The sequence below is a fragment of the Lissotriton helveticus genome, chromosome 5_1, assembly GCF_964261635.1.
Source record: "Lissotriton helveticus chromosome 5_1, aLisHel1.1, whole genome shotgun sequence".
NCBI classification, from domain to species: domain Eukaryota; kingdom Metazoa; phylum Chordata; class Amphibia; order Caudata; family Salamandridae; genus Lissotriton; species Lissotriton helveticus.
In genome coordinates, this window is record NC_136065.1 from 447082384 (window position 1) to 447108595 (window position 26212).

General features: G+C 52.4%; 1 protein-coding gene across 2 annotated transcripts in view; it reads right to left on the reverse strand.

Annotated features, from left to right (window-relative positions):
* Positions 1-17501, reverse strand: part of RTKN2 (rhotekin 2) — a 299871-nt gene extending 282370 nt beyond the window's left edge. For both annotated transcript variants that reach the window (XM_078642689.1, XM_078642690.1), the window contains exon 1: positions 17237-17501. In XM_078642689.1, the coding sequence (XP_078498815.1) occupies positions 17237-17377 (141 nt within the window). In that variant the 5' untranslated portion in view covers positions 17378-17501. The remainder of the gene's footprint in view (positions 1-17236) is intronic.
* Positions 17502-26212: the final 8711 nt, after the last annotated feature.

Here is a 26212-nt window from a genome sequence, read left to right on the forward strand (position 1 = left end):
GCCACACACAGCCACCCACACACACAGCCACACACAGCCACCCACACACACAGCCACACACAGCCACCCACACACACAGCCACACACAGCCACCCACACACAGCCACACACACACAGCCACACACACACAGCCACACACACACAGCCACACACACACAGCCACACACAGCCACACACACACAGCCACACACACACAGCCACACAGCCACACACACACAGCCACACACACACAGCCACACACACAGCCAGCCACCCACACACACAGCCAGCCAGCCACACACACAGCCAGCCACCCACCCACACAGCCACCCACCCACCCACACAGCCACCCACCCCCACACACAGCCAGCCACCCCCACACACAGCCAGCCACACACACACACAGCCAGCCACACACACACACAGCCAGCCACACACACACACAGCCAGCCACACACACACACACACACAGCCAGCCACACACACACAGCCAGCCACACACACACAGCCAGCCACACACACACACACACACAGCCAGCCACACACACACACACAGCCAGCCACACACACACACACACAGCCAGCCAGCCACACACACACAGCCAGCCAGCCACACACACAGCCAGCCACACACAGCCACACACACACACACACAGCCACACACACACACACACAGCCACCCACACACACACACAGCCACCCACACACACACACAGCCACCCACACACACACACAGCCACCCACACACACACACACACACACACAGCCACACACACACACACAGCCACACACCCACCCACACACAGCCACCCACCCACCCACACACAGCCACCCACACACACACACAGCCACCCACACACACACACACAGCCACCCACACACACACACAGCCACCCACACACACACACAGCCACCCACACACACACACAGCCACCCACACACACACACAGCCACCCACACACACACACAGCCACCCACACACACACACAGCCACCCACACACACACACAGCCACCCACACACACACACAGCCACCCACCCACACACAGCCACCCACACACAGACAGCCACCCACCCACCCACACACAGCCAGCCACCCACACACACACACACACAGCCAGCCACCCACCCACCCACACAGCCAGCCACCCACACACAGCCACCCACACACACACAGCCACCCACACACACAGCCACCCACACACACAGCCGCCCACACACAGCCGCCCACACACAGCCGCCCACACACAGCCGCCCACACACACACACACAGCCACCCACCCACACAGCCACCCACACACACACACAGCCACCCACACACACACACAGCCACACACACACAGCCACACACAGCCACACACACACAGCCACACACACACAGCCACACACACAGCCACCCACACACACCCACCCACACACACCCACCCACACACACCCACCCACACACACCCACCCACACACACACACCCACCCACACACAGCCACACACACACACACAGCCACCCACCCACACAGCCACCCACCCACCCACACAGCCACCCACCCACACACACAGCCACCCACCCACATACACAGCCAGCCACACACACACACAGCCAGCCACACACACACACAGCCAGCCACACACACACACAGCCAGCCACACACACACACAGCCAGCCACACACACACACAGCCAGCCACACACACACACACAGCCAGCCGCACACACACACACACACACACAGCCACCCACCCACACAGCCACCCACACACACACAGCCACCCACACACACACAGCCACACACACACACACACAGCCACACACACACACACACAGCCACACAGCCACACACACACAGCCACACACACACAGCCACACACACACAGCCACACACACACAGCCACACACACACAGCCACACACACACAGCCACACACACACAGCCACCCACCCACACACACCCACCCACACACACACAGCCACACACACACACACAGCCACACACACACACACAGCCAGCCACACACACACAGCCAGCCAGCCACACACACACAGCCAGCCACACACACACAGCCAGCCACACACACACAGCCAGCCACACACACACAGCCAGCCACACACACACACAGCCAGCCGCCCACACACACACACACACACAGCCACCCACCCACACAGCCACACACACACACACACAGCCACCCACACACACACACAGCCACACACACACACACACACAGCCACAGCCACACACACACAGCCACACACAGCCACAGCCACACACACACAGCCACACACACACAGCCACACACACACAGCCACACACACAGCCACCCACCCACACACACACAGCCACACACACACAGCCACACACACACACACACAAACACACACACAAACACACACACACAAACACACACACAGCCAGCCACACACACACACAGCCAGCCACACACACACACAGCCACACACACACACAGCCAGCCACACACACACACAGCCAGCCACACACACACACAGCCAGCCACACACACACACAGCCAGCCACACACACACACAGCCAGCCACACACACACACAGCCAGCCACACACACACACAGCCACCCACACACACACACAGCCACCCACACACACACACAGCCACCCACACACACACAGCCACCCACACACACACACAGCCACCCACACACACACACAGCCACCCACACACACACACAGCCACCCACCCACCCACACAGCCACACACAGCCACACACAGCCACACACAGCCACACACAGCCACACACACACAGCCACACACACACAGCCACACACACACACACACAGCCAGCCACACACACACACACACACAGCCAGCCACACACACACACACAGCCAGCCACACACACACACACACAGCCAGCCAGCCACACACACACAGCCAGCCAGCCACACACAGCCAGCCACACACACACAGCCAGCCACACACACACACACAGCCACACACAGCCACACACAGCCACACACAGCCACACACAGCCACACACAGCCACACACAGCCACACACACACAGCCACACACACACAGCCACACACACACACAGCCACACACACACACAGCCACACACACACACAGCCACCCACACACACACAGCCACCCACACAGCCACCCACACAGCCACCCACCCACACAGCCACCCACACAGCCACCCACCCACACAGCCACCCACACACACAGCCACCCACACAGCCACCCACACACACAGCCACCCACACACACAGCCACCCACACACACAGCCACCCACACACACACACACCCACAGCCACACACAGCCAGCCACACACAGCCACACACACACAGCCACACACACACAGCCACACACACACAGCCACACACACACAGCCACACACACACAGCCACACACACACAGCCACACACACAGCCACACACAGCCACACACAGCCACACACACAGCCACACACAGCCACAGCCACACACACACAGCCTACACACACACACAGCCACCTACACACACACACAGCCACCTACACACACACACAGCCACCTACACACACACACAGCCACCTACACACACACACACACAGCCACCTACACACACACACAGCCACCTACACACACACACAGCCACCTACACACACACACAGCCACCTACACACACACACAGCCACCTACACACACACACAGCCACCCACACACAGCCACCCACAGCCACACAGCCACCCACACACACACAGCCACCCACACACACACAGCCACCCACACACAGCCACAGCCACACAGCCACCCACACACACACAGCCACCCACACACACACAGCCACCCACCCACACACAGCCACCCACCCACACACAGCCACCCACCCACACACAGCCACCCACCCACACACAGCCACACACACACAGCCACACACACAGCCACACACACACAGCCACACACACACAGCCAGCCGCCCACACACACACCCACCCACACACACACACAGCCAGCCACCCACCCACACACACAGCCAGCCACCCACACAAAGCCAGCCACCCACACACAGCCACCCACACACACACAGCCACCCACACACACACAGCCACCCACACACACACACAGCCACCCACACACACACACAGCCACCCACACACACACAGCCACCCACACACACACACAGCCACCCACACACACACAGCCACCCACACACACACACAGCCACCCACCCACACACAGCCACCCACACACAGACAGCCACCCACCCACACACAGACAGCCACACACAGCCAGCCACCCCCACACACACACACACACACAGCCAGCCACCCACCCACCCACACAGCCAGCCACCCACACACACACACACAGCCACCCACACACACACAGCCACCCACACACACACAGCCACCCACACACACAGCCGCCCACATACAGCCGCCCACACACAGCCGCCCACACACACACACAGCCACCCACACACACACACAGCCACCCACACACACACACAGCCACCCACACACACACACAGCCACCCACACACACACACAACCACCCACACACACACAGCCACACACACAGCCACACACACAGCCACACACACACACACACAGCCAGCCACACACACACACACAGCCAGCCACACACACACACAGCCAGCCACCCACCCACCCACCCACACAGCCAGCCACCCACCCACACAGCCAGCCACCCACCCACCCACACAGCCAGCCACCCACCCACACAGCCAGCCACCCACCCACACAGCCAGCCACCCACCCAGCCAGCCACCCACCCAGCCAGCCACCCACCCAGCCACCCACCCACACACAGCCACACACACACAGCCACACACACACAGCCACACACACACAGCCACACACACACAGCCACACACACACAGCCACACACACACAGCCACACACACACAGCCACACACACACAGCCACACACACACAGCCACACACACACAGCCACCCACCCACCCACACACAGCCACCCACCCACCCACACACACAGCCACCCACCCACACACACACAGCCACCCACCCACACACACACAGCCACCCACCCACACACACACAGCCACCCACCCACACACACACAGCCACCCACCCACACACACACACAGCCACCCACCCACACACACAGCCACCCACCCACCCACACAGCCACCCACCCACCCACACAGCCAGCCACACACACAGCCAGCCACACACACACACAGCCACCCACACACACACAGCCACCCACACACACACAGCCACCCACACACACACAGCCACCCACACACACACAGCCACCCACACACACACAGCCACCCACACACAGCCACCCACACACACAGCCACCCACACACACACACACAGCCACCCACACACACACAGCCACCCACACACACACAGCCACCCACACAGCCAGCCACCCACACAGCCAGCCACACAGCCAGCCACCCACACAGCCACCCACACACACACAGCCACACACACACACACACAGCCACACACACACAGCCAGCCGCCCACAAACACACCGACACACACACACACACACACAGCCACCCACACACACACAGCCACCCACACAAACTCAGCCACCCACACACAGCCACCCACACACAGCCACCCACACACACAGCCACCCACCCACACACACAGCCACCCACACACACACACAGCCACCCACACACACACACAGCCACCCACACACACACACAGCCACCCACCCACACACACAGCCACCCACCCACACACACAGCCACCCACCCACACACACAGCCACCCACACACACACACAGCCACCCACACACACAGACACACCCACACACACAGACACACAGCCACCCACACACACACACAGCCACCCACACACAGCCACCCACCCACCCACCCACACACAGCCACCCACCCACCCACACAGCCAGCCACCCACCCACACACACAGCCACCCACCCACACACACACAGCCACCCACCCACACACACACAGCCACCCACCCACACACAGCCACCCACCCACACACACACAGCCACCCACCCACACACACACAGCCACCCAACCACACACACAGCCACCCACCCACACACACAGCCACCCACCCACACACAGCCACCCACCCACACACACAGCCACCCACCCACACACACAGCCACCCACCCACACACACAGCCAGCCACACACACAGCCACACACACACACAGCCAGCCACACACACACACAGCCAGCCACACACACACAGCCACCCACACACACACAGCCAGACCCACACACACAGCCACCCACACACACACAGCCACACACACACACAGCCACACACACACACAGCCACACAGCCACCCACACACAGCCACCCACCCACCCACACACACAGCCAGCCACCCACACACAAACAGCCACCCACACACACACAGCCACCCACCCACACACACACAGCCACCCACCCACACACACACAGCCACCCACCCACACACACAGCCACCCACCCACACACACAGCCACCCACCCACACACACAGCCACCCACCCACACACAGCCACCCACCCACCCACACAGCCAGCCACACACACAGCCAGCCACACACACACACAGCCAGCCACACACACACAGCCACCCACACACACACAGCCACCCACACACACACAGCCACCCACACACAGCCACCCACACACACACACACACACAGCCACCCACACACACACACACACACAGCCACCCACACACACACACAGCCACCCACCCACACAGCCAGCCACCCACACACCCACCCACACAGCCAGCCACCCACACAGCCAGCCACCCACACACACACAGCCACCCACACACACACACAGCCACCCACACACACACACAGCCACCCACAGACACACAGCCACCCACACACACACACAGCCACCCACACACACACACAGCCACCCACACACACACACAGCCACCCACACACACACACAGCCACCCACACACACACACAGCCACCCACACACACACACAGCCACCCACACACACACACAGCCACCCACACACACACACAGCCACCCACACACACACACAGCCACCCACACACACACACAGCCACACACACACAGCCACACACACACAGCCACACACACACAGCCACACACACACAGCCACACACACACAGCCACACACACACAGCCACACACACACAGCCACACACACACAGCCACACACACACAGCCACACACACACAGCCACCCACCCACACACACACAGCCACCCACCCACACACACACAGCCACCCACCCACACACACACAGCCACCCACCCACACACACACAGCCACCCACACACAGCCACCCACACACACACAGCCACCCACCCACACACACACAGCCACCCACCCACACACACACAGCCACCCACCCACACACACACAGCCACCCACCCACACACACACAGCCACCCACCCACACACACAGCCACCCACCCACACACACAGCCACCCACCCACACACACAGCCAGCCACCCACACACACAGCCAGCCACCCACACACACAGCCAGCCACCCACACACACAGCCAGCCACACACACACAGCCAGCCAGCCACACACAGCCAGCCAGCCACACACACACAGCCAGCCAGCCACACACACACAGCCAGCCAGCCACACACACACAGCCAGCCACAGCCACACACAGCCACACACACACACAGCTACACACACACACAGCTACACACACACACAGCCACACACACACAGCCACACACACAGCCACACACACACAGCCACACACACACACAGCTACACACACACACACAGCTACACACACACAGCCACACACACACAGCCACACACACACACACAGCCACACACACACACAGCCACCCACCCACACACAGCCACCCACCCACACACAGCCACCCACCCACACACAGCCACCCACCCACACACAGCCACCCACCCACACACAGCCACCCACCCACACACAGCCACACACACACAGCCACACACACACACACAGCCACACACACACAGCCACACACACACAGCCACACACACACAGCCACACACACACAGCCACACACACACAGCCACACACACACAGCCACACACACACAGCCACACACACACAGCCACAGCCACACAGCCACAGCCACACACAGCCACAGCCACACACAGCCTACACACACACAGCCACAGCCACACACAGCCACAGCCACACACAGCCTACACACACACAGCCACCTACACACACACACACAGCCACCTACACACACACACAGCCACCTACACACACACACAGCCACCTACACACACACACACAGCCACCTACACACACACACACAGCCACCTGCACACACACACACACACAGCCACCTACACACACACACACACACACACAGCCACCTACACACACACACAGCCACCCACACACAGCCACCCACAGCCACACACACACAGCCACCCACAGCCACACACACACAGCCACCCACAGCCACACACACACAGCCACCCACACACACACAGCCACCCACAGCCACACAGCCACCCACACACACACAGCCACCCACACACACACAGCCACCCACACACACACAGCCACCCACACACACACAGCCACCCACACACACACAGCCACCCACACACAGCCACCCACACACAGCCACCCACACACAGCCACCCACACACAGCCACCCACACACAGCCACCCACACACAGCCACCCACACACAGCCAGCCGCCCACACACACACCGACACACACACACACACAGCCAGCCACCCACCCACACACACAGCCAGCCACCCACACAAAGCCAGCCACCCACACACAGCCACCCACACACAGCCACCCACACCCACACACACACCCACACACACACACACACAGCCACCCACACACACACACAGCCACCCACACACACACAGCCACACACACACACACAGCCACCCACACACACACACAGCCACCCACACACACACACACAGCCACCCACACACACACACACAGCCACCCACCCACACACAGACAGCCAGCCACCCACACAGCCAGCCACCCACACAGCCACCCACACACACACAGCCACCCACACACACACAGCCACCCACACACACACAGCCACCCACACACACACAGCCACCCACACACACACAGCCACCCACACACACACAGCCACCCACACACACACAGCCACCCACACACACACAGCCACCCACACACACACAGCCACCCACACACACACAGCCACCCACACACACAGCCACCCACACACACACAGCCACCCACACACACACAGCCACCCACACACACACAGCCACCCACACACACACAGCCACCCACACACACAGCCACCCACACACACACAGCCACCCACACACACACACAGCCACCCACCCACACACAGCCACCCACCCACACACAGACAGCCAGCCACCCACACACAGCCAGCCACCCACACACAGCCAGCCACCCACACACACAGCCAGCCACCCACCCACACAGCCAGCCACCCACACACACACAGCCACACACACACACACAGCCACACACACACAGCCACACACACAGCCACACACACAGCCACACACACAGCCACACACACAGCCACACACACAGCCACACACACAGCCACACACACAGCCACACACACAGCCACACACACAGCCACACACACAGCCACACACACAGCCACACACACAGCCACACACACAGCCACACACACAGCCACACACACAGCCACACACACAGCCACACACACAGCCACACACACAGCCACACAGCCACACACACAGCCACACACACAGCCACACACACAGCCACACACACAGCCACACACACAGCCACACACACAGCCACACACACAGCCACACACACAGCCACACACACAGCCACACACACAGCCAGCCACACAGCCACACACACACAGCCATTCACTGTTAGACGGGGACCTGGAGGGTCGGCCGAGCACAGCGATCGCACAGACAGGTAACTTCCCCCCCACAGATGGACACCACACAAAGATCAGGGTAACACCTTTTATAGGCACTTCTGGTAGTAGAGTGGTACGATACAAGGCGATCAGGACACGATGATCCTCTCAATTCTAGTCTCTAGTAAGGGAAGGGGGTAGCGGGACAGTCTTGGTACCCACGGGTACGGAGGTGTAACGGGGATAGCTCACAATCCTCGAGCTCGGTGTTCGGAGGGGTCAGACCGCGGCAGCGCCGGCAGGTCCCGAAGAGGTCGTAGGTGGCAACGGGCCGCGGCAGCGCCAGCAGGTCCCAACGAGGATGAAGGTTACAACGGGCCGCGGCAGCGCCAGCAGGTCCCACGAGAATGCAGGTTGCAACGGGCCGCGGCAGCGCCAGCAGGTCCCACGAGGATGAAGGTTACAACGGGCCGCGGCAGCGCCAGCAGGTCCCACGAGGATGAAGGTTGCAGAGGGCCGCGGCAGCGCCAGCAGGTCCCACGAGGATGAAGGTTGCAGAGGGCCGCGGCAGCGCCAGCAGGCAGGACAATAGTTCACAAGGCAGGGCTGTGGCAGCGCCAGCAGTCCGTCAAGGATGAGTTTGTCGCGGTGTCTCTCGACTCCAGGATACAACTGCCTTCCTGTCCTGGGGCGGCCTCAGTTATAGGTCTGGCGCCCTTTGATGTCCGGACCCTCGCTCTTGGAGGTCGGGAGGTCTGGGATGAGGGAGTCCAGACACCCAGCAGGGGGGTGGAGCCAGCGCCCGAGGAGGCTGGGGGTGCTCGGCACCTGGCGGGGGAGAGCCATCGACACTTCTTACTCCCAGTGACCTGCCAAGTGGTCCGTTCACCTCCTGGGTGGAGGGTGGTGCCGGGATGTCGGGGCCTGGCCAGGCCCAGGGTTGGGGTCGGGCTGAGGCCGCGCGGCCGCGTGGTGCTGTGTCCAAGATGGCGGCTGGGCCGGGCAATGGTGCTGACGGTGGCCCGGGCCCTGTCCTGCGGGGAGGGAGCGAGCCCTTCATGTGGCCTGTCCAACACCCACCCACACACACACACACAGCCACCCACCCACCCACCCACACACACAGCCACCCACCCACACACACAGCCACCCACCCACACACACAGCCACCCACCCACACACACAGCCACCCACCCACACAGCCACCCACACACACAGCCAGCCACACACACACACAGCCAGCCACACACACAGCCAGCCACACACACAGCCAGCCACACACACACACACACAGCCACCTACACACACACACAGCCACCCACACACAGCCACCCACACACAGCCACCCACAGCCACCCACACACAGCCACCCACCCACACACAGCCACCCACCCACACACAGCCACCCACACACACACAGCCACCCACACACACACAGCCACCCACACACACACAGCCACCCACACACACACACAGCCACCCACGCACACACACACACACACACAGCCACCCACGCACACACACACACACACACAGCCAGCCACACACACAGCCACCCACACACACAGCCAGCCACACACACAGCCACCCACACACACAGCCACCCACACACACAGCCACACACAGCCAGCCACCCACACACACAGCCACACACAGCCAGCCACCCACACACAGCCAGCCACCCACACACAGCCAGCCACCCACACAGCCACACACACACACAGCCACACACACAGCCACACACACAGCCACACACACAGCCACACACACAGCCACACACACAGCCACACACACAGCCACACACACAGCCACACACACAGCCACACACACAGCCACACACACAGCCACACACACAGCCACACACACAGCCACCCACACAGCCACCCACACAGCCACACACCCACACACACAGCCACCCACACACACACACAGCCACCTACACACACACACAGCCACCTACACACACACACACAGCCACCTACACACACACACACAGCCACCTACACACACACACACAGCCACCTACACACACACAGCCACCTACACACACACACACACACACAGCCACCTACACACACACACACACAGCCACCTACACACACACACACACAGCCACCTACACACACACACACACAGCCACCTACACACACACACACACAGCCACCTACACACACACACACACACAGCCACCTACACACACACACACACACAGCCACCTACACACACACACACACACAGCCACCTACACACACACAGCCACCTACACACACACACACAGCCACCTACACACACACACACAGCCACCTACACACACACACACACACAGAGTTTTGAAGAATCTTAAAGGGGTGTTAGAGAAAACTTCCACAATAGTGGGCACCCATCCTGTTTTATATAATCTGCTGTAACTGTTTGAAAGTGTAAGAAACCTGTGAAGAAGCCTGAAAGAATGGAAATCTCGGTTGTTCCCGGCTCACGGAAAGGAGTCCTTAATGAGGACGCGAATATAGTCATAAGCAGCTGTGGTGACAGGTAAGTCAGGATGCAACAACAAGTGTGACGTCCTGGTCTCAAAAGGACGGTGTCTGACGTCAGCGCGTCAAGAGGCGTGAAGCTGAACAGTCATTGTACAGCATAATGCCTGCGGACTGACTGTATGCTAATCTATATGTTCTTTGGGGTGAATCTGTGGTATAGAAGAGTGCAGTCAGAGGCCTGCTGCTTCTCGCACTGTTACAGTGCTCGCTCCGAACTCTGTCAGTGCACTTCACCCCTGTCTGACAGCTCCGAAGTACTGGTCGCCGCCATAACCCACCAGTGCACCGCAGGCCTCCCTGCAGCTACCCATGCATAGACTGAGCACAGCTCTGCCAGGACATCGGAGCCATGCCTGCTGCTTGAGTCTGTATGCCACCTTTATGCCACCCACACGTGGATTTGCCACTACGCCTCCAGCATGGCCAGTTTCTTCCCCTTGGAGGTTGAAGGTCTGAGGCTGCCCTTCTGTGCCCTCGGCAGTGAACGGCGGGGGCTGGAGAAGTAACAGGAGAGAGAGAGTGAGGGCGCGGAAGTAGAGTAGAAGGGGTGTTATGAGCAGATGACCCGGGGGGAGGGAGGCAGAAATGATACTCTAGTGGAGATGGGGTCTCGGGCTGGCCGCCTGCAGAGGAGAGGCCTGGGGTCATCGACTCTTGCCAACAGTTGGTAAATACCCCCCATGGGAGCTTGGCTGCCCTTCTGTCCACACCACCAGGAGGGCCTCGGGTCGATGCCCCTGGCAGCCCCGCCTCCTGGAAGAAATGTACTCAGCAGAAGAGATGTCCAGGGAGAGCTGAGTCCGGGAAGAGAGGGGTGGGGGGGGAGATAGAGCAGCGGCCGGGATGCACCCATTGGCTGGTGCTCTGGAGGGTCGGGGCGAGGGGGGGGCTGCCTCATCGCTGTGTGCCGAGGGCCTTCTGTCCTGACTCCTGACGGGTCCATGGTGAGGGAGACCCCCGATGCATCTTTTAAGGGGGCTCAGTCATGGGATAGGGGGGGCGCGAGCTGTGAGAGGTTTAGAACAGATACTGGATGGAGGGACAGCAGGACATTTATAGACAGCGGAGGGAAAAGAGAGAACGGAAAGAATGACCGAGGGCGGTGATAAACAAGGGAGGGACCATAGACAAGCGGTGGATGGAGAGAAGAACGGAGGGTAGCCGGACAAGAAAGAGGGCTGACATTACAGAGAAATGCAAGGAATGAGAGGCGGCCATGGGCCACGGCAGAGAGCAAGAGAAGGACGCACAGACGCTCTTAGACATCATTTTGATGCCTGTTCCTTGTGTGGGAGCACTGCAGCCAGCAGTACCACAGGCGAGCACACCCCTCCTCTCACCAGTCCAGGGTCTTGCACCCTCCGGCGTGCAAATATGCACCCAATACAGTTTTTTTTACATTTTGTACAGCAGATTTGCTAGTCAACATAATTATTCTAGAGTAAACTGTACATACGCATCCGTCGCAAACCATAGCTTAAAACCATTTTTAAAACAAAATATCGAAACATCACTGAATTTCATCCAACATTTGAAATCTCACCTAAACAAGAGAGGAGCGCTCCACACGACCACGTTTCTCCGAGGCAAAGCAGAAATGCCTCGGAGAAACGTGCTGCCATTTTCGTGATTCAGGGGCGTGTTTTTGAGCAGTTGAGTGACGGATGACGTCACAGCTTAAAAACTGCAAAAAAACACGCCCCCGAATCTGCAAAAGACAGCCTGAACCGAGTGACGTCCCTCTCCTCCAATGGCTGGCCAGCATTTACGAGGCCAGCCAATGGAGAAGAGGGGCGGGTTCAAGCCCCCATACTGGACAACATTAAATCTTCGGCTCCGCCCACTGCTTACAGCAGTGCGGACGAGGCCTCGACCTAAAAATTAATGCAAGGTAAACATCCTGTATTTCTGGGCAGTTCATTTAAGCTCCTGTGCCTACAAACGAACGTGACCATGTGTAATGTAATTTGTGCTCATGTAAAGCGCTGCAACATCTTGGTTCAAATTTGCGCTAAATAAAACTACCACAAAAAAGTAATCTTATTGTGCCAAATATGACATCTCAGTTGGATAATGTGATCACTGTAGATGTCTATGTGTGAGATCAGACAGACACAGAATTGTATCCTAGTTGGCGCAGTGTGGCATATTGACTTATGTATTTATAGTTTGAGACAGAAATACACTGTGCATGTGCATGTGTGTCATTATTAACTAGTAACGACAGAGAAGAAAGGTACACAAAAGGAACAAGGTCCATGGGTCCAAAGATATGGTTCAGAAGAAGGGGCACTGTGTGGGGGCTCATTTTTTCATTTACTTATGAACAGAGGCGACTTCCTCAGAAAGATTCCCCCTAGGAAGGGTGTAATATATAGTTGTTTTTTTTTTTTTTAAAGGGCCATCACAATCATTAGTTTAACAGGTACTGAGGGAAGGGTGTAAGTGACCACTGTCCCACAACGATGTCTTCCTTAATATGAAAAAGGTGCTGTGGGGCCCATTGTCCTTGCTAGCATTAGAGCCCGGGTCACATTCACGGCTTTTTTTCCCACACGCAAGGCCATAAAGTATGATTGGTGCTGCAGGTAGTGGCACCAGGGCCCCATGGCATGAGGAGCTGAGTAAACCGCAATCATGGCAGTTTTTCAACCCTCCTTGGCTTGCATTAGGGCCCAATGCACACTTGTATGTCAGTGTTACTTTCAGCCTCGGAGCAATGGCTCAAGGAAGGTGAAAATTGAAGCAGAGGAGGCACCTTAGTTTCGCCTCAGAGAGGTGGCAGGGAGGGGGTGTGGCAAAATGGGAGCCCTGTTTTTTAACAAATGGCAGAGGAGATAGGTTCTGCCATGCAAAGCGGGCTATCATTCGTGAAACAGGTGAAGCAGTCTAGGGTTCTGAGGGGCACACTGCATCACAATTATCACTTTCACTTTAAAAAGGGGTCAAGAGACCCTATTGTCATATGTAACTTTAGGGCACCCTTGCAGAAAAAAAGAGGGATATCATGTGGAAGTTTCTGTTTTTTCTTGAAAGGGACAGAAAGCCTGTTGCAAGGTTGGCATGATGGTTAAGCAAGGTGGGGGAAAGATGAAAGCAGCAGAAGTGATAGCCTGCTAAGCAGGGCCTCAGTTATCATTGGTGCTGCAGGTGCAGTTGCATTGGGGCCTAGGGGTGTGAGGGGTTCACAACACCACTATTATGGGGAGCAATATTGTTGGGTCAATTAGTGGTTTTGTTCGATGTATTTGCTGTTATATAAGTCTCACATTCAGTGTGGACTGTGAACTACAGTATCACTAAAATGACTCATAAATCTTGTCCCCTATGCTTAGCCCTACTCTACAGCTCCCCCAACCCTTCTCATAAAGTATTGGAGTGGGCCAGACTTCAAGCAACTTCATTAGGGGGGTTCATAGCAAAAACGTTTGAAGACCTCTGGACTAGAGGATAAAAACTGCATGAACTGAAGGGCGACCTCTTTGGAATGAATGAATTGACTATCAAGTAAAACATTTCGATTCCTTCTACCTCAACGAAATTTTATGCTCAAAATATTTCACTCCGTCTACAGAGGCTAAACTCCTTGGATCAGAATCTTTAAAATATGGGTTTGTGTACCAATACCACCCTGGTTTGCGTATACTAATTGATCCTTGCTGATTACAATCCTTAAGTTCATCTTTAACGCAGAAACTGACATGGACTGGCATTTAACAGACATGCCCCTAACTACTATTGCCTGTGTAACTCACCTTGCAAATGTTCCAACCTTAACTGGTCATATTCTGCTCTCCAAACTCCTGCAACTTGAGCAAATTCTTGGCAAATAAACGTGTTCCTAAATGTTACATTACATGCCATTCTGTAACGACGTGCATGATTCGCAGTTTTCATTTAAACAAGGGATGCCAAATACAATAGAACGTGCAAAAAAAGATTGGCAGACAACATTGAAAAAAGTCTAATAACCCTGTTGAATAGAATTAAAGATTACCATTTGAGCCAATGTTTCCCTTCTAATAACGACTTACAAACTGCTAATGTATCGCATGCAAACCAACACATCAACAGATTAAATAGAACAATGACAAGCACAAGAATGTAACCACCAGTCAACCTTGACTTGTGGCAGAATTACAAATACACAGCTGTACACAATTCAATAGGCTAAACACTCGCGCAAGTTTGAAATGCAAATACTAGACTGTGAAACACAATAGCGACTCGGCCGAGAGAACTCCTAAAATTACGAAATAGAAAGATTGATTTCCACGCCGATACGTCATATACTGAAAAGAGATAAACCACTTTTAACGGGAAAGTTGATCTTGCTTGCGCCTTTCTAACATCATGGAACACAGTTCTCCGTTGTCTGCCCCAAAATATCCCTCCTAAAGGAGTAACCTTCTATCCTTCAGTCCCACAGCTTCAACTCTAGTCGACCTGCACGGGCAAATAGTTTTATTCCGAAAAAGAAAGACAATTTTATGAAATGAGGTCGGAGTCTGGAGATCAAACCAAATAAATAAGTAAATGTCAGTCATAAAACCAAACAAACAATCAGGAAGCGCAGGTGCTGCACTTTCGAACACAGCTGAGAAAAAGACGCGACGTACTGGTTTCTGATTCGCGAAATCACGGTCACAACAAAAACAAAACTGACCTGCGCCCGGTGCACTCCTTTAAATATTATTTATTTGCGACGTACTGTAGACCCCCACACATATTACGAAGCGTACGAATACCGAAAACAGTACTGTTCCACGGAGTAACGCAGCTCAAAAGACTCGTAAAGTTGCAACCCCCGATGATAATAAAAAGAGAAGTTGTTTGCCCAGAGCCGTTTCACACTCCCACCGTGTGCTCTCTGAACTCACCTCCGGCTCCAGGAGCACAGGAGTTTCTCGCACCTTCTTCCGTTTGATTTCCATGCCCAGCGCCGAGCAATTGGCCACTGTGGCTCTGCATCTCTCCGCTCGCTTAAACATTTGAAAATCCCGCCTCGGCTGTCCTGCCATTCTCTAACCAAGCACCCATCGGCTTTTCTCTCTCTCTCTCCCACACTCATCAACCCTGGAGATATCACAGGGGCGGGGGATCCTGGGAGAAAGCTTGGGGGCGGGACCTGGTGCTTTGTGAACTCCGCAGCTGCCACAAACGTCGGTCACTTGAATGATGGGGATGAAGGAGGCAACCATCTTGGAATAGCCATGTGCCGCGAGATTAAATGTAACGAGAGGAAAGCTTGGATATACCTGATCAGTGCAACTATTGAAGGACAGCTGCTTCGACCTTTGCTCATGTATTTTAGGTGCAAAGATTACATATGTAAATGTGTTTATATTGTTAAGTATTCAATAGTGTAGATACTATAGTACCAAAACATCAGAAAATGAATTGGCTTTTATTTTTGCGCTAGGAAACAATTTTTTGAGTAACTGGATCTTCCTTTGCAACCTTCAGGAATCAGCCGCTTTCTAAGATTGACCCTTTTGTCAAAGGCGATTACGCAATTTGATCATTCTGCTGTTGGGAAGATCCAGTTGTTATCTAGAACATCTAAAGGTAATAATAGCCTTAACACAAGATCAGTGCACTTTTCAATTCCAGACATCTTAAAAATATTGCATGCAGCGCATTTGATGAAATCGGCCTTTCAGTTGCAAGGCCTGACACCGCTGTGCTGAATACAAGCGTCCCTAGAGACACAGAAATTCTGATCTCTATAAATGTGATAGCTGCCAAATCGACTTGTATGTTAGACACCGTCAGCCAAGTCTGGCTTATAAATTTCACTTGGTATTCCTAGCTTGGTTTTTTGCTCTTTCGGCAGCATTTTGTAGCTAGCAACATTTCAACACTAATATTTGGGGATTTTTTAACATTCTTCTAAATATTCCTGGAGTTACAATAGTAAATAAGACTCCTACCATGTTGGGGGAAGATGCGCTTTCTCAAAATATTATCCTTATGGACTTCAAAGACCCATGCTGTAATTTACAGCTAGGACTGATTGAGGGGGCCAGGCGGCATTGTATTGTATTGTAATTGCATTTATATAGAAATGAGATCTTTGAAGAGGTGCTGAAGCAAATTTGTAAGGGATACAATGCTAATGCGTGGGAGTACTATGATTGGAAGAATATATGTCTTGCATGTGTCCTATATGGACAGTGCTTTGGTATCATGCGTGTGGACCAGAGATATGCTGTTATCGTAGTTTGTTACTGCCCTTAGGAATGAGGCTAAACTGACTGAGTAATAGGAATTAAACAAGGCAATAGACACAGTCCAGGTGGGAAGGTCTAGATTTTTTAAGCCAAAAATGCCTTTTATTTAGCTATCTCCTTCTTAAATTGCATCTGCCTTAATGTAAGTCAACAGACACAATACATTTAGCTGATTTGATTACCAATATCTCCCACTTTCCAGTTTTAAAATATTGGTATGTATGTAGGATCCTTATGCATTAAAGTGAGTGCTTGTTTAAAGACCACATGAATGCACTTTGGCCTATATGGGATGTGCTTTCATGTTATTTATGTCCTAGAAAGCTCAGCCCATGTTGATGCAGTCGTGAAGCAGCCCTGCCAAGTATCCCACATCCAGGTGTGACAAGCTGGTCCAGTCTAAGATTTGTATTAAATGCTGGGGCTTATAGTCTTGATTATTCCATTATAAAACCAGGAATACAAGCTCAAGAATGCAAAGAACACATTTCTCCTGGAGTAGCTGTTCACACAAGGACGAGGGAAATTGGCAGCCATGTTGAAGCTGCACATTTTCAACAGGTGCAGCACCGAGACTGGGATTGCTGAGTGCCTAGTGCAGGTGAATGTATGATATAACAACCAGTGCTAAAGTACATGTGCTCTCTTCTCTAAACATGATATGATTGGTTTACACCTGTCTTGTAAAGTGGTATACTATGTACCCAGGGACTGTAAATTAAATGCTACTAGTGAGACTGCAGCACTGATTGTGCCACCCACACAGATAGACTTTTGAACCTATCTCAGGCCTGCCACTGCATGGCCTGTGTGTTCAGTTTACTGCCACTTAAATTTGGCATTTGAAACCCTTTTAAAAGCCTTAAACTTCCCTTTTATTACACATAAGTCACCCCTAAGGTGGGCCTTAGTATCCCATAGGGCAGGGTGCAGTGTAAGTAAATGGTAGGACATGTACTTTTAAGTTGTGCATGTCCTGGTAGTGACAAACACCTACATTCGTTTTCCACTACTGTGAGGCCCAGTACTGTGAGGCCTACTCCTCTCATAGGTTAACACTGGGAATTCCCTAAACACTTTAAAGCTGTAATTTGTTAGAGGGTGACATTTATGGTCTTGGAGCACTGGACCAGGGCGGCTTCATTTGAGTGTGTGCTTCTACATAATATGAGAAAACACTTGTAAACGATAGGAATTGAATCAGGTTTGTTTGTACTTTATTACAAGGAAACCAATTCAACAAGAAGTGTAAAGAACATTTTAAAATTAAATAATGAGCCGTGGAGTCTTAGCAAAGACCAGATGGCAGAAGACACATGCTAGAAATATGATGAAAGCATATAGGGGAATGCTTTTAGAATAACAAGAATGTAGGAACAAGAGGAGAAACATCAGTAAATATATCAAACATATGCAGCAGAATCAAGATTGTTTTTGAAGAGCAAAGAACATGCATTTGTAAAAAGACTGAAAACCATATTAAATGAAGAGAGAAATACATTTAATAGTAATTAAAGCATATGCAGAGAAAAATGTAATTCAGAATACAATAGACAATATGCGACCTTAATGAACATTCTCTTGGAGAGCAAGAACATGCAATTGCAATAATGATTTAGAATAATTGTAATGCAGAGGAGAGAGAAAGAGACAGTTTCAAAATACAATAAGCATTATAGCCTCAGCCATGGATCCTAGATAGATGGCTGAGGGGAACCACACATTTCATTTCAGCGAGGTAGTTCGACGAATGGACTGTGGGCAGATCATTTATACTCTTTTAATGAGGAACCATTTACCACAAAATCACGACATTATCAGGTGGTTTTGTTGTAAATAAAACAGCGGTATTATTAAGCATTAGCTGAAGCCATAATGCATCAGTCCAAATATCTAGTATAGGGATTTCATTTTGTATTTCGAGTCCACCATTTTCATGCCCTACATTGCCATGTGCTCAATGTTCTGATTGTCCTACCTCTCTGCCAGTTACACTGTGGATTCTACCTAGCAACAGTTATTATTAGTCCTTCTTGAGAGTGTAGCGCATGCTCAGCAGAAGTAACAGTTGTTCCTTATTAGCATAGCCCTCCCATGTTCTAGAAATACTGTTAGCTCCACCCACTGATATATTTGGAAATGTCCTTACGTGGTTGCAACCTCTGTCTAAGCTGTAAGCTGAACCCCTTCCACTGTGTATAAAAGGGGCCATGTGCTTGTATTCAGTGTGCTACTCTGTACAATACTGTAGAAGTGTTGTGGAGGTTGTATCACCACCTTTAAAGGTTTATTAAACTATGTTTTTGTATTTCCAGTTTCCTTGCCAACTTCATTTGTAAGTCTAAGGACTTTGTACACAGAAGGGCGAACCCTTTCGGTACCTTTGGGCCTTGCTGAGGCCTGAACTCATCAATTGGCGCCCGTCACGTGGGGCTCATCGGCGACTCGGAGGCTCGAAGGACTGGTCGTGACGAAGGAGTGGAACTCTGCCGGGGAAGTGATCACTGCCAGCGGCGTCTTTAGTCCTGGCATCCTGAGGTATTTCTTCCTTCCTTCCGATCTGACCATCTGGGTGGCGCCGGTCTTCGACTGAGACCTCTTCTGTCGGTTTGCTGTGGATAAGCTGTTTGAGCAAATTGTGGAACTTGGCAAGTGGAATCTGGACGCTCGTGCTTGGTAAGGACCAATGTATGGTAATTACTGTGAGTGTTTATGGTAGCCAGTGATTAGCAAGGCAGTTTTAGGATACGCTTGCTGTGGCTTATGGATATGGATATGGAGATGTTTGGATGATCGATCATATTATGATTATGAATATGGGTATATATGCGTTGCAACACATATAGGTAGGCAATGTGGAGATTTTTCTCCAACATATGGTTGTGAGCGGCGCAACGATTAAGTGCCATTTTTCTGTATAATATTGTGTATTTCGCACTATTTCTAGCATGCCTGCTTTTAGCGCACTACGTAAGTGGTGCTGCTGTGGAAACCGGTTAAGTCTTGAAGAATCGCAGGGACATGTATATTAAGTTTGGTCTTTCCCCTATAATGTACAGCACATTGTGGAGGAAGTATACCAAGAAGGATCCTGAGTTGAGATGGCCTTTGTATGGTTCGTTTGATGTGCGCAAAATTGAGTATGTGGAACAGTGCCTGTGTAAGCGCCGAGTGAGACAAGATATGTTTGAGAGTGTGCGAATGTGGGTGAAAGAAGTATGTGAGCGTGAGAAACGTGAACATGCGCTGATTGAGAAAGAGCAGAGGAAGAATGTGCGTGAGAAGGCGCAAGAAATGAGACAACGTGAACAAAAAGACGCGGAAGAAAAACGGGAAAAGGAACGTAGATTGCAGATATCTGGCCAATATCCCATTCGTCGGCCTCTTTATCCTGTCCTTAATAATGCTGATGATGATTTTTCATTACTAGATCGTTCTCCGCCTCCGTATGCTGGCCCGTCTGCTCCGAAAGGGGAAGATGAGGATTCTGGATCATTTAAAGATAAGGTAGACACGCGGTCTAAGCTAACATCTGATCGTATGGCGGAGCTCCGACAAATTTCTTATCGTATTCTTAAGGGTACAATTCCTCTTGCTGAAATATTGTTGTCTCTTGAAAAATGGCCGGACAGGGAAAAAATTTATTTTCTTGAAACCTTTTCTGATGAAGTAGTCGGGGCTTTTCGAAAATATTCTCCTGTTCTTGAACCTGATGACATAATACAAGATAAGAAAGAATTGCGTAAAGGTCTCTTTTCTCCTTCCCAGGCAGCTGATGCAGTTCGACGGTTATTCGTATTGCGGGATGAGGCGTCTCGGTTACGAGAAGAAAAGCGACAAAAGACGGTGGACGACAAAGAGACGGGTTTGAGTGGCGACGGGAAACAATCACCTATCTTTTCTTCAGATAAGGTCGATATTGTGCATGTTAAACCTATGCGAGAGGCAGCGCCTTTGTATGTTCCTCCTAAAGGAGCGGGTACTAGTTCAGATAAAGATTCAGCTGATGCCCGAGGGTATTTTATCTATAATTGGGTATATACTCCTTGGAATAGAGCGGATGTTATGGCCTTAAAGAAAGCGTTACCTGACCCACGGAAAAATCCTGCTGCCTTTTATGAGGAAGTTGAGGGGGCTTTGAATTCTTGTACTATGACATTAGCTGACATTGATTTATTCTTTGGTCTTATATTACCCCCTGACATGTGGAGATCAGTACGGAAAATTGATGATTTAGTGACGTTTAAAGCTAAATGGGAAGACATTGAGGAGGAGGACAGAGCTAGGAAACCTGCGCAGAAACCACCCCAGCTCATTCTAGACCTCCCTGCTGCTATTTTGATTAAATTAAAGACGATTATTCCCCCTAAAAAGATTGACTGGACTATGTTAGCATCTTGCAAGCAAAAGATAGATGAATCAGTTTCTGACTTCTTTACGCGATTTGAAGAAACTTTTCACGATTTCAGTGGTCAGTCTCTGACGGATGACACGGGTCGACATCTGTTTGTAGACAAATATGTTTCGAATTTATTACCAGGAGTAGCAGCTCGGTTGAAAGCGAGTGAAAGCTCCTGGACGACTTCGACTCCGGCATCCCTCCTGACAATGGCTCAGTATTACCAGCGTCAGGAACTAGAAGCAAAAAGTAATGAAGATAAGAAATCTAAGGATTTGAAAACAAAAGTTATGTTAGCACAAGTGTATGGACCACCCCAGAGAGGAAATAATAGAGGTGGTCGGGGTTTTTATGATTCTACATATAACCGCACAGACTTGGCTAAAGATCAATATGCATATTGTAAGCAACGAGGCCACTGGGCCAATGAGTGTCCTTTAGCGCGAGAACACAGGGCTATGGGACGGGGTAGAGGTTTTGGGAGAAATCGTGGGGGTTTTTCTGGACCACGAGGTAACCTAAATGATAGGGCTAGATTCGCATCTAGGGAGCAACAACAAGGAGGGTCTAATACCTTTGATAGACGAAATCAGTATCAGATGTCTGACTATGTGCACCCCGAAAGTCATGATTCCCAATATGCATAGGATTGCGTAGGATGGGGGGAGGAATCAGTTGAAGTACCAGTAGATCAGAGGGGTCCTTATGTTACAGCACATGTTTTGGGTTCTACTGATCAGTTTCTGGTTGATACAGGGGCTACTCGTAGCGCCTTGTCTAAACAATTGGTTCCGAGGGCTCCCCTGTCTGGCTTAATGATCACATCTGTAGGGTTCGATGGAACACCTTCTCTTAGCCCATTATCCCAACCCCTTGCATTTCATGTCGACAAATTTACAGCACCATGTCCATTCTTGCTTTCCTCAAACACGCCTGACAACATTGTGGGTCTAGACATGCTGAAACATTTTAGAGCCACAATCCGCTGCTCCCCTGAAGGAGTACGCGTGATTTTAAATGACAACTACCCTGCAAAAGAGAGAGTGTGTATGGTCGCTGAAAGTGCTGCATTAGCCTCTTTACCTCACACGTTGTGGGCTACTTCAGACACTGATGTGGGACAGATGGTCATTCCTCCGGTTCACATTAGTGTGAAGGAGGGAGCTGTGTTACCACGCCTGCCTCAATATAGGATTTCACAGGAGGGTGAGGAGGCGCTCATACAGATTGTGCAGGATCTCATCCGAGTGGGGGTGGTGGAAGAAGTCCCATACAATGTTTGTAACAGTCCTATTTTACCAATCTTGAAGAAGGACACTGATACTAGGGTATATCGATTTATTATTGATTTGAGGGAGGTGAACAAGATAGTGGTGCCCCAATACCCTGTTGTTTCTGACATCACGACACTCCTTACCTTAGTTCCACCAACAGCGACAACATTCTCGGTTGTCGACCTGAAGAACGCCTTCTTTTCGATCCCTATTCACCCTGATAGCCGTTACCTTTTCGGCTTCACTTTGAATAATCGATCGTATAGATTTTGTAGAATTCCACAGGGCTATACTGAGAGCCCTAGTATCTACAGTCAGGCGTTGAAAAGACAGTTGGATTCCTTTGTCTTGCTTGAGGGGGTAGTGCTTATTCAATATGTCGACGATATTTTGTTGGCTGCTGACACCCCTGAGCAATGTGAGACTTGTACGTTGTCTTTGCTTTCCTTTTTGGCTTCTCACAATCATAAGGTATCTAAGAAGAAATTGCAATTCTGTAGACCTAAGGTGACCTACCTAGGCCACCTTTTGTCTAAGGAGGGGCGTGCACTTACATCAGATCGTATCCAAGCCATCCTGGACACACCAACACCTTCTACACAGAAAGATGTTCGAGCATTTTTGGGTCTTACGTCCTTTTGTAGGCAGTGGATACTGGGGTTTTCACATATAGTCAAACCACTGTTAGCGCTATTGACAAAAGACACTCCAATTCCCCTTCCTTGGACAGATGAATGTGAAAACGCTTTCCAACAGTTACGTCAGGCCCTTTGTTCAGCACCAGTGTTAGGCACTCCTGATTACACGAAACTTTTCACATTATATGTACATGAGAGAGATGGATGTGCGTCATCTGTGTTAGTACAGATGCACGGGGACAGGCAGCGTCCGTGTGCATATTTCTCGGCATTGCTCGATCCTGTCGCTCGGGCATTGCCGGGGTGTTTTCGTTCGGTCGCAGCGACAGCTGTGTCAATACGTCAGAGTGAGGGAATAGTGTTATCTCACAAGCTGTTAGTGTTGGTTCCCCATGCTGTTGACGCCCTTTTGAATCAAACAAAGACGCAGCATTTAACAAGTGCCCGTCTGACCGGATATGAACTAACGTTGCTGGCTCCCCATATCACATTGAGGAGATGTGCTACGTTAAATCCAGCAACATTGTTACCATTCCTGACGACTCAGCCTGAGGCACAAGAAGCACATGATTGTATTTTTGTGACTGAGGAACAGACAAAGGGTCGTATCGATCTCCAGGATACGCCTTTCTCAGATGTAGATGGAGAATTATGGGTGGATGGCTCCTGCCTGAAGCTACCGGATGGTACGACTTCGGCAGCATATGCCATCACTACTTTGTATACTATCGTGGAAACTGCACGCATACCACAGAAATCAGCCCAGGCAGCGGAGCTGATAGCATTGACACGAGCATGTGAGCTTAGTGCAGAGTTGTGTGTGAATATTTATACAGATAGCCGCTATGCTTTCGGAGTAGCGCACGACTTTGGCCTGCTCTGGAAGGAAAGAGGTTTTCTGACATCACACGGAACACAAATTATGTATGGAGAACTGGTGCACAATCTTTTGACTGCCCTGACATTTCCTAAGAAGATAGCTATAGTGAAATGCAGTGCACATAAGAAAGTTATTGACAAAGTAGGGCAAGGAAATGCTTTTGCTGACCAAGTAGCACGAGAAACTGCAATGAGACCTGACTCCACTTCAATGTATGTTGTGAAGTCACAAGCAGAACGATGGCATGATGCTAGGAAAGAAGTGAGGGAAATACAGAGAGTTGCTTCTGATAAAGAACGAGAGCAATGGTCTGAAAATGGAGAACTGGATGATGAAGGTTGTTGGCGCAACAAACAAATGGATAGGTGGAAGTTGCCCACAGCTTTTGTCCAACCTATGGTTCAAATGGCACATGGGCTAGCACATGTTGGA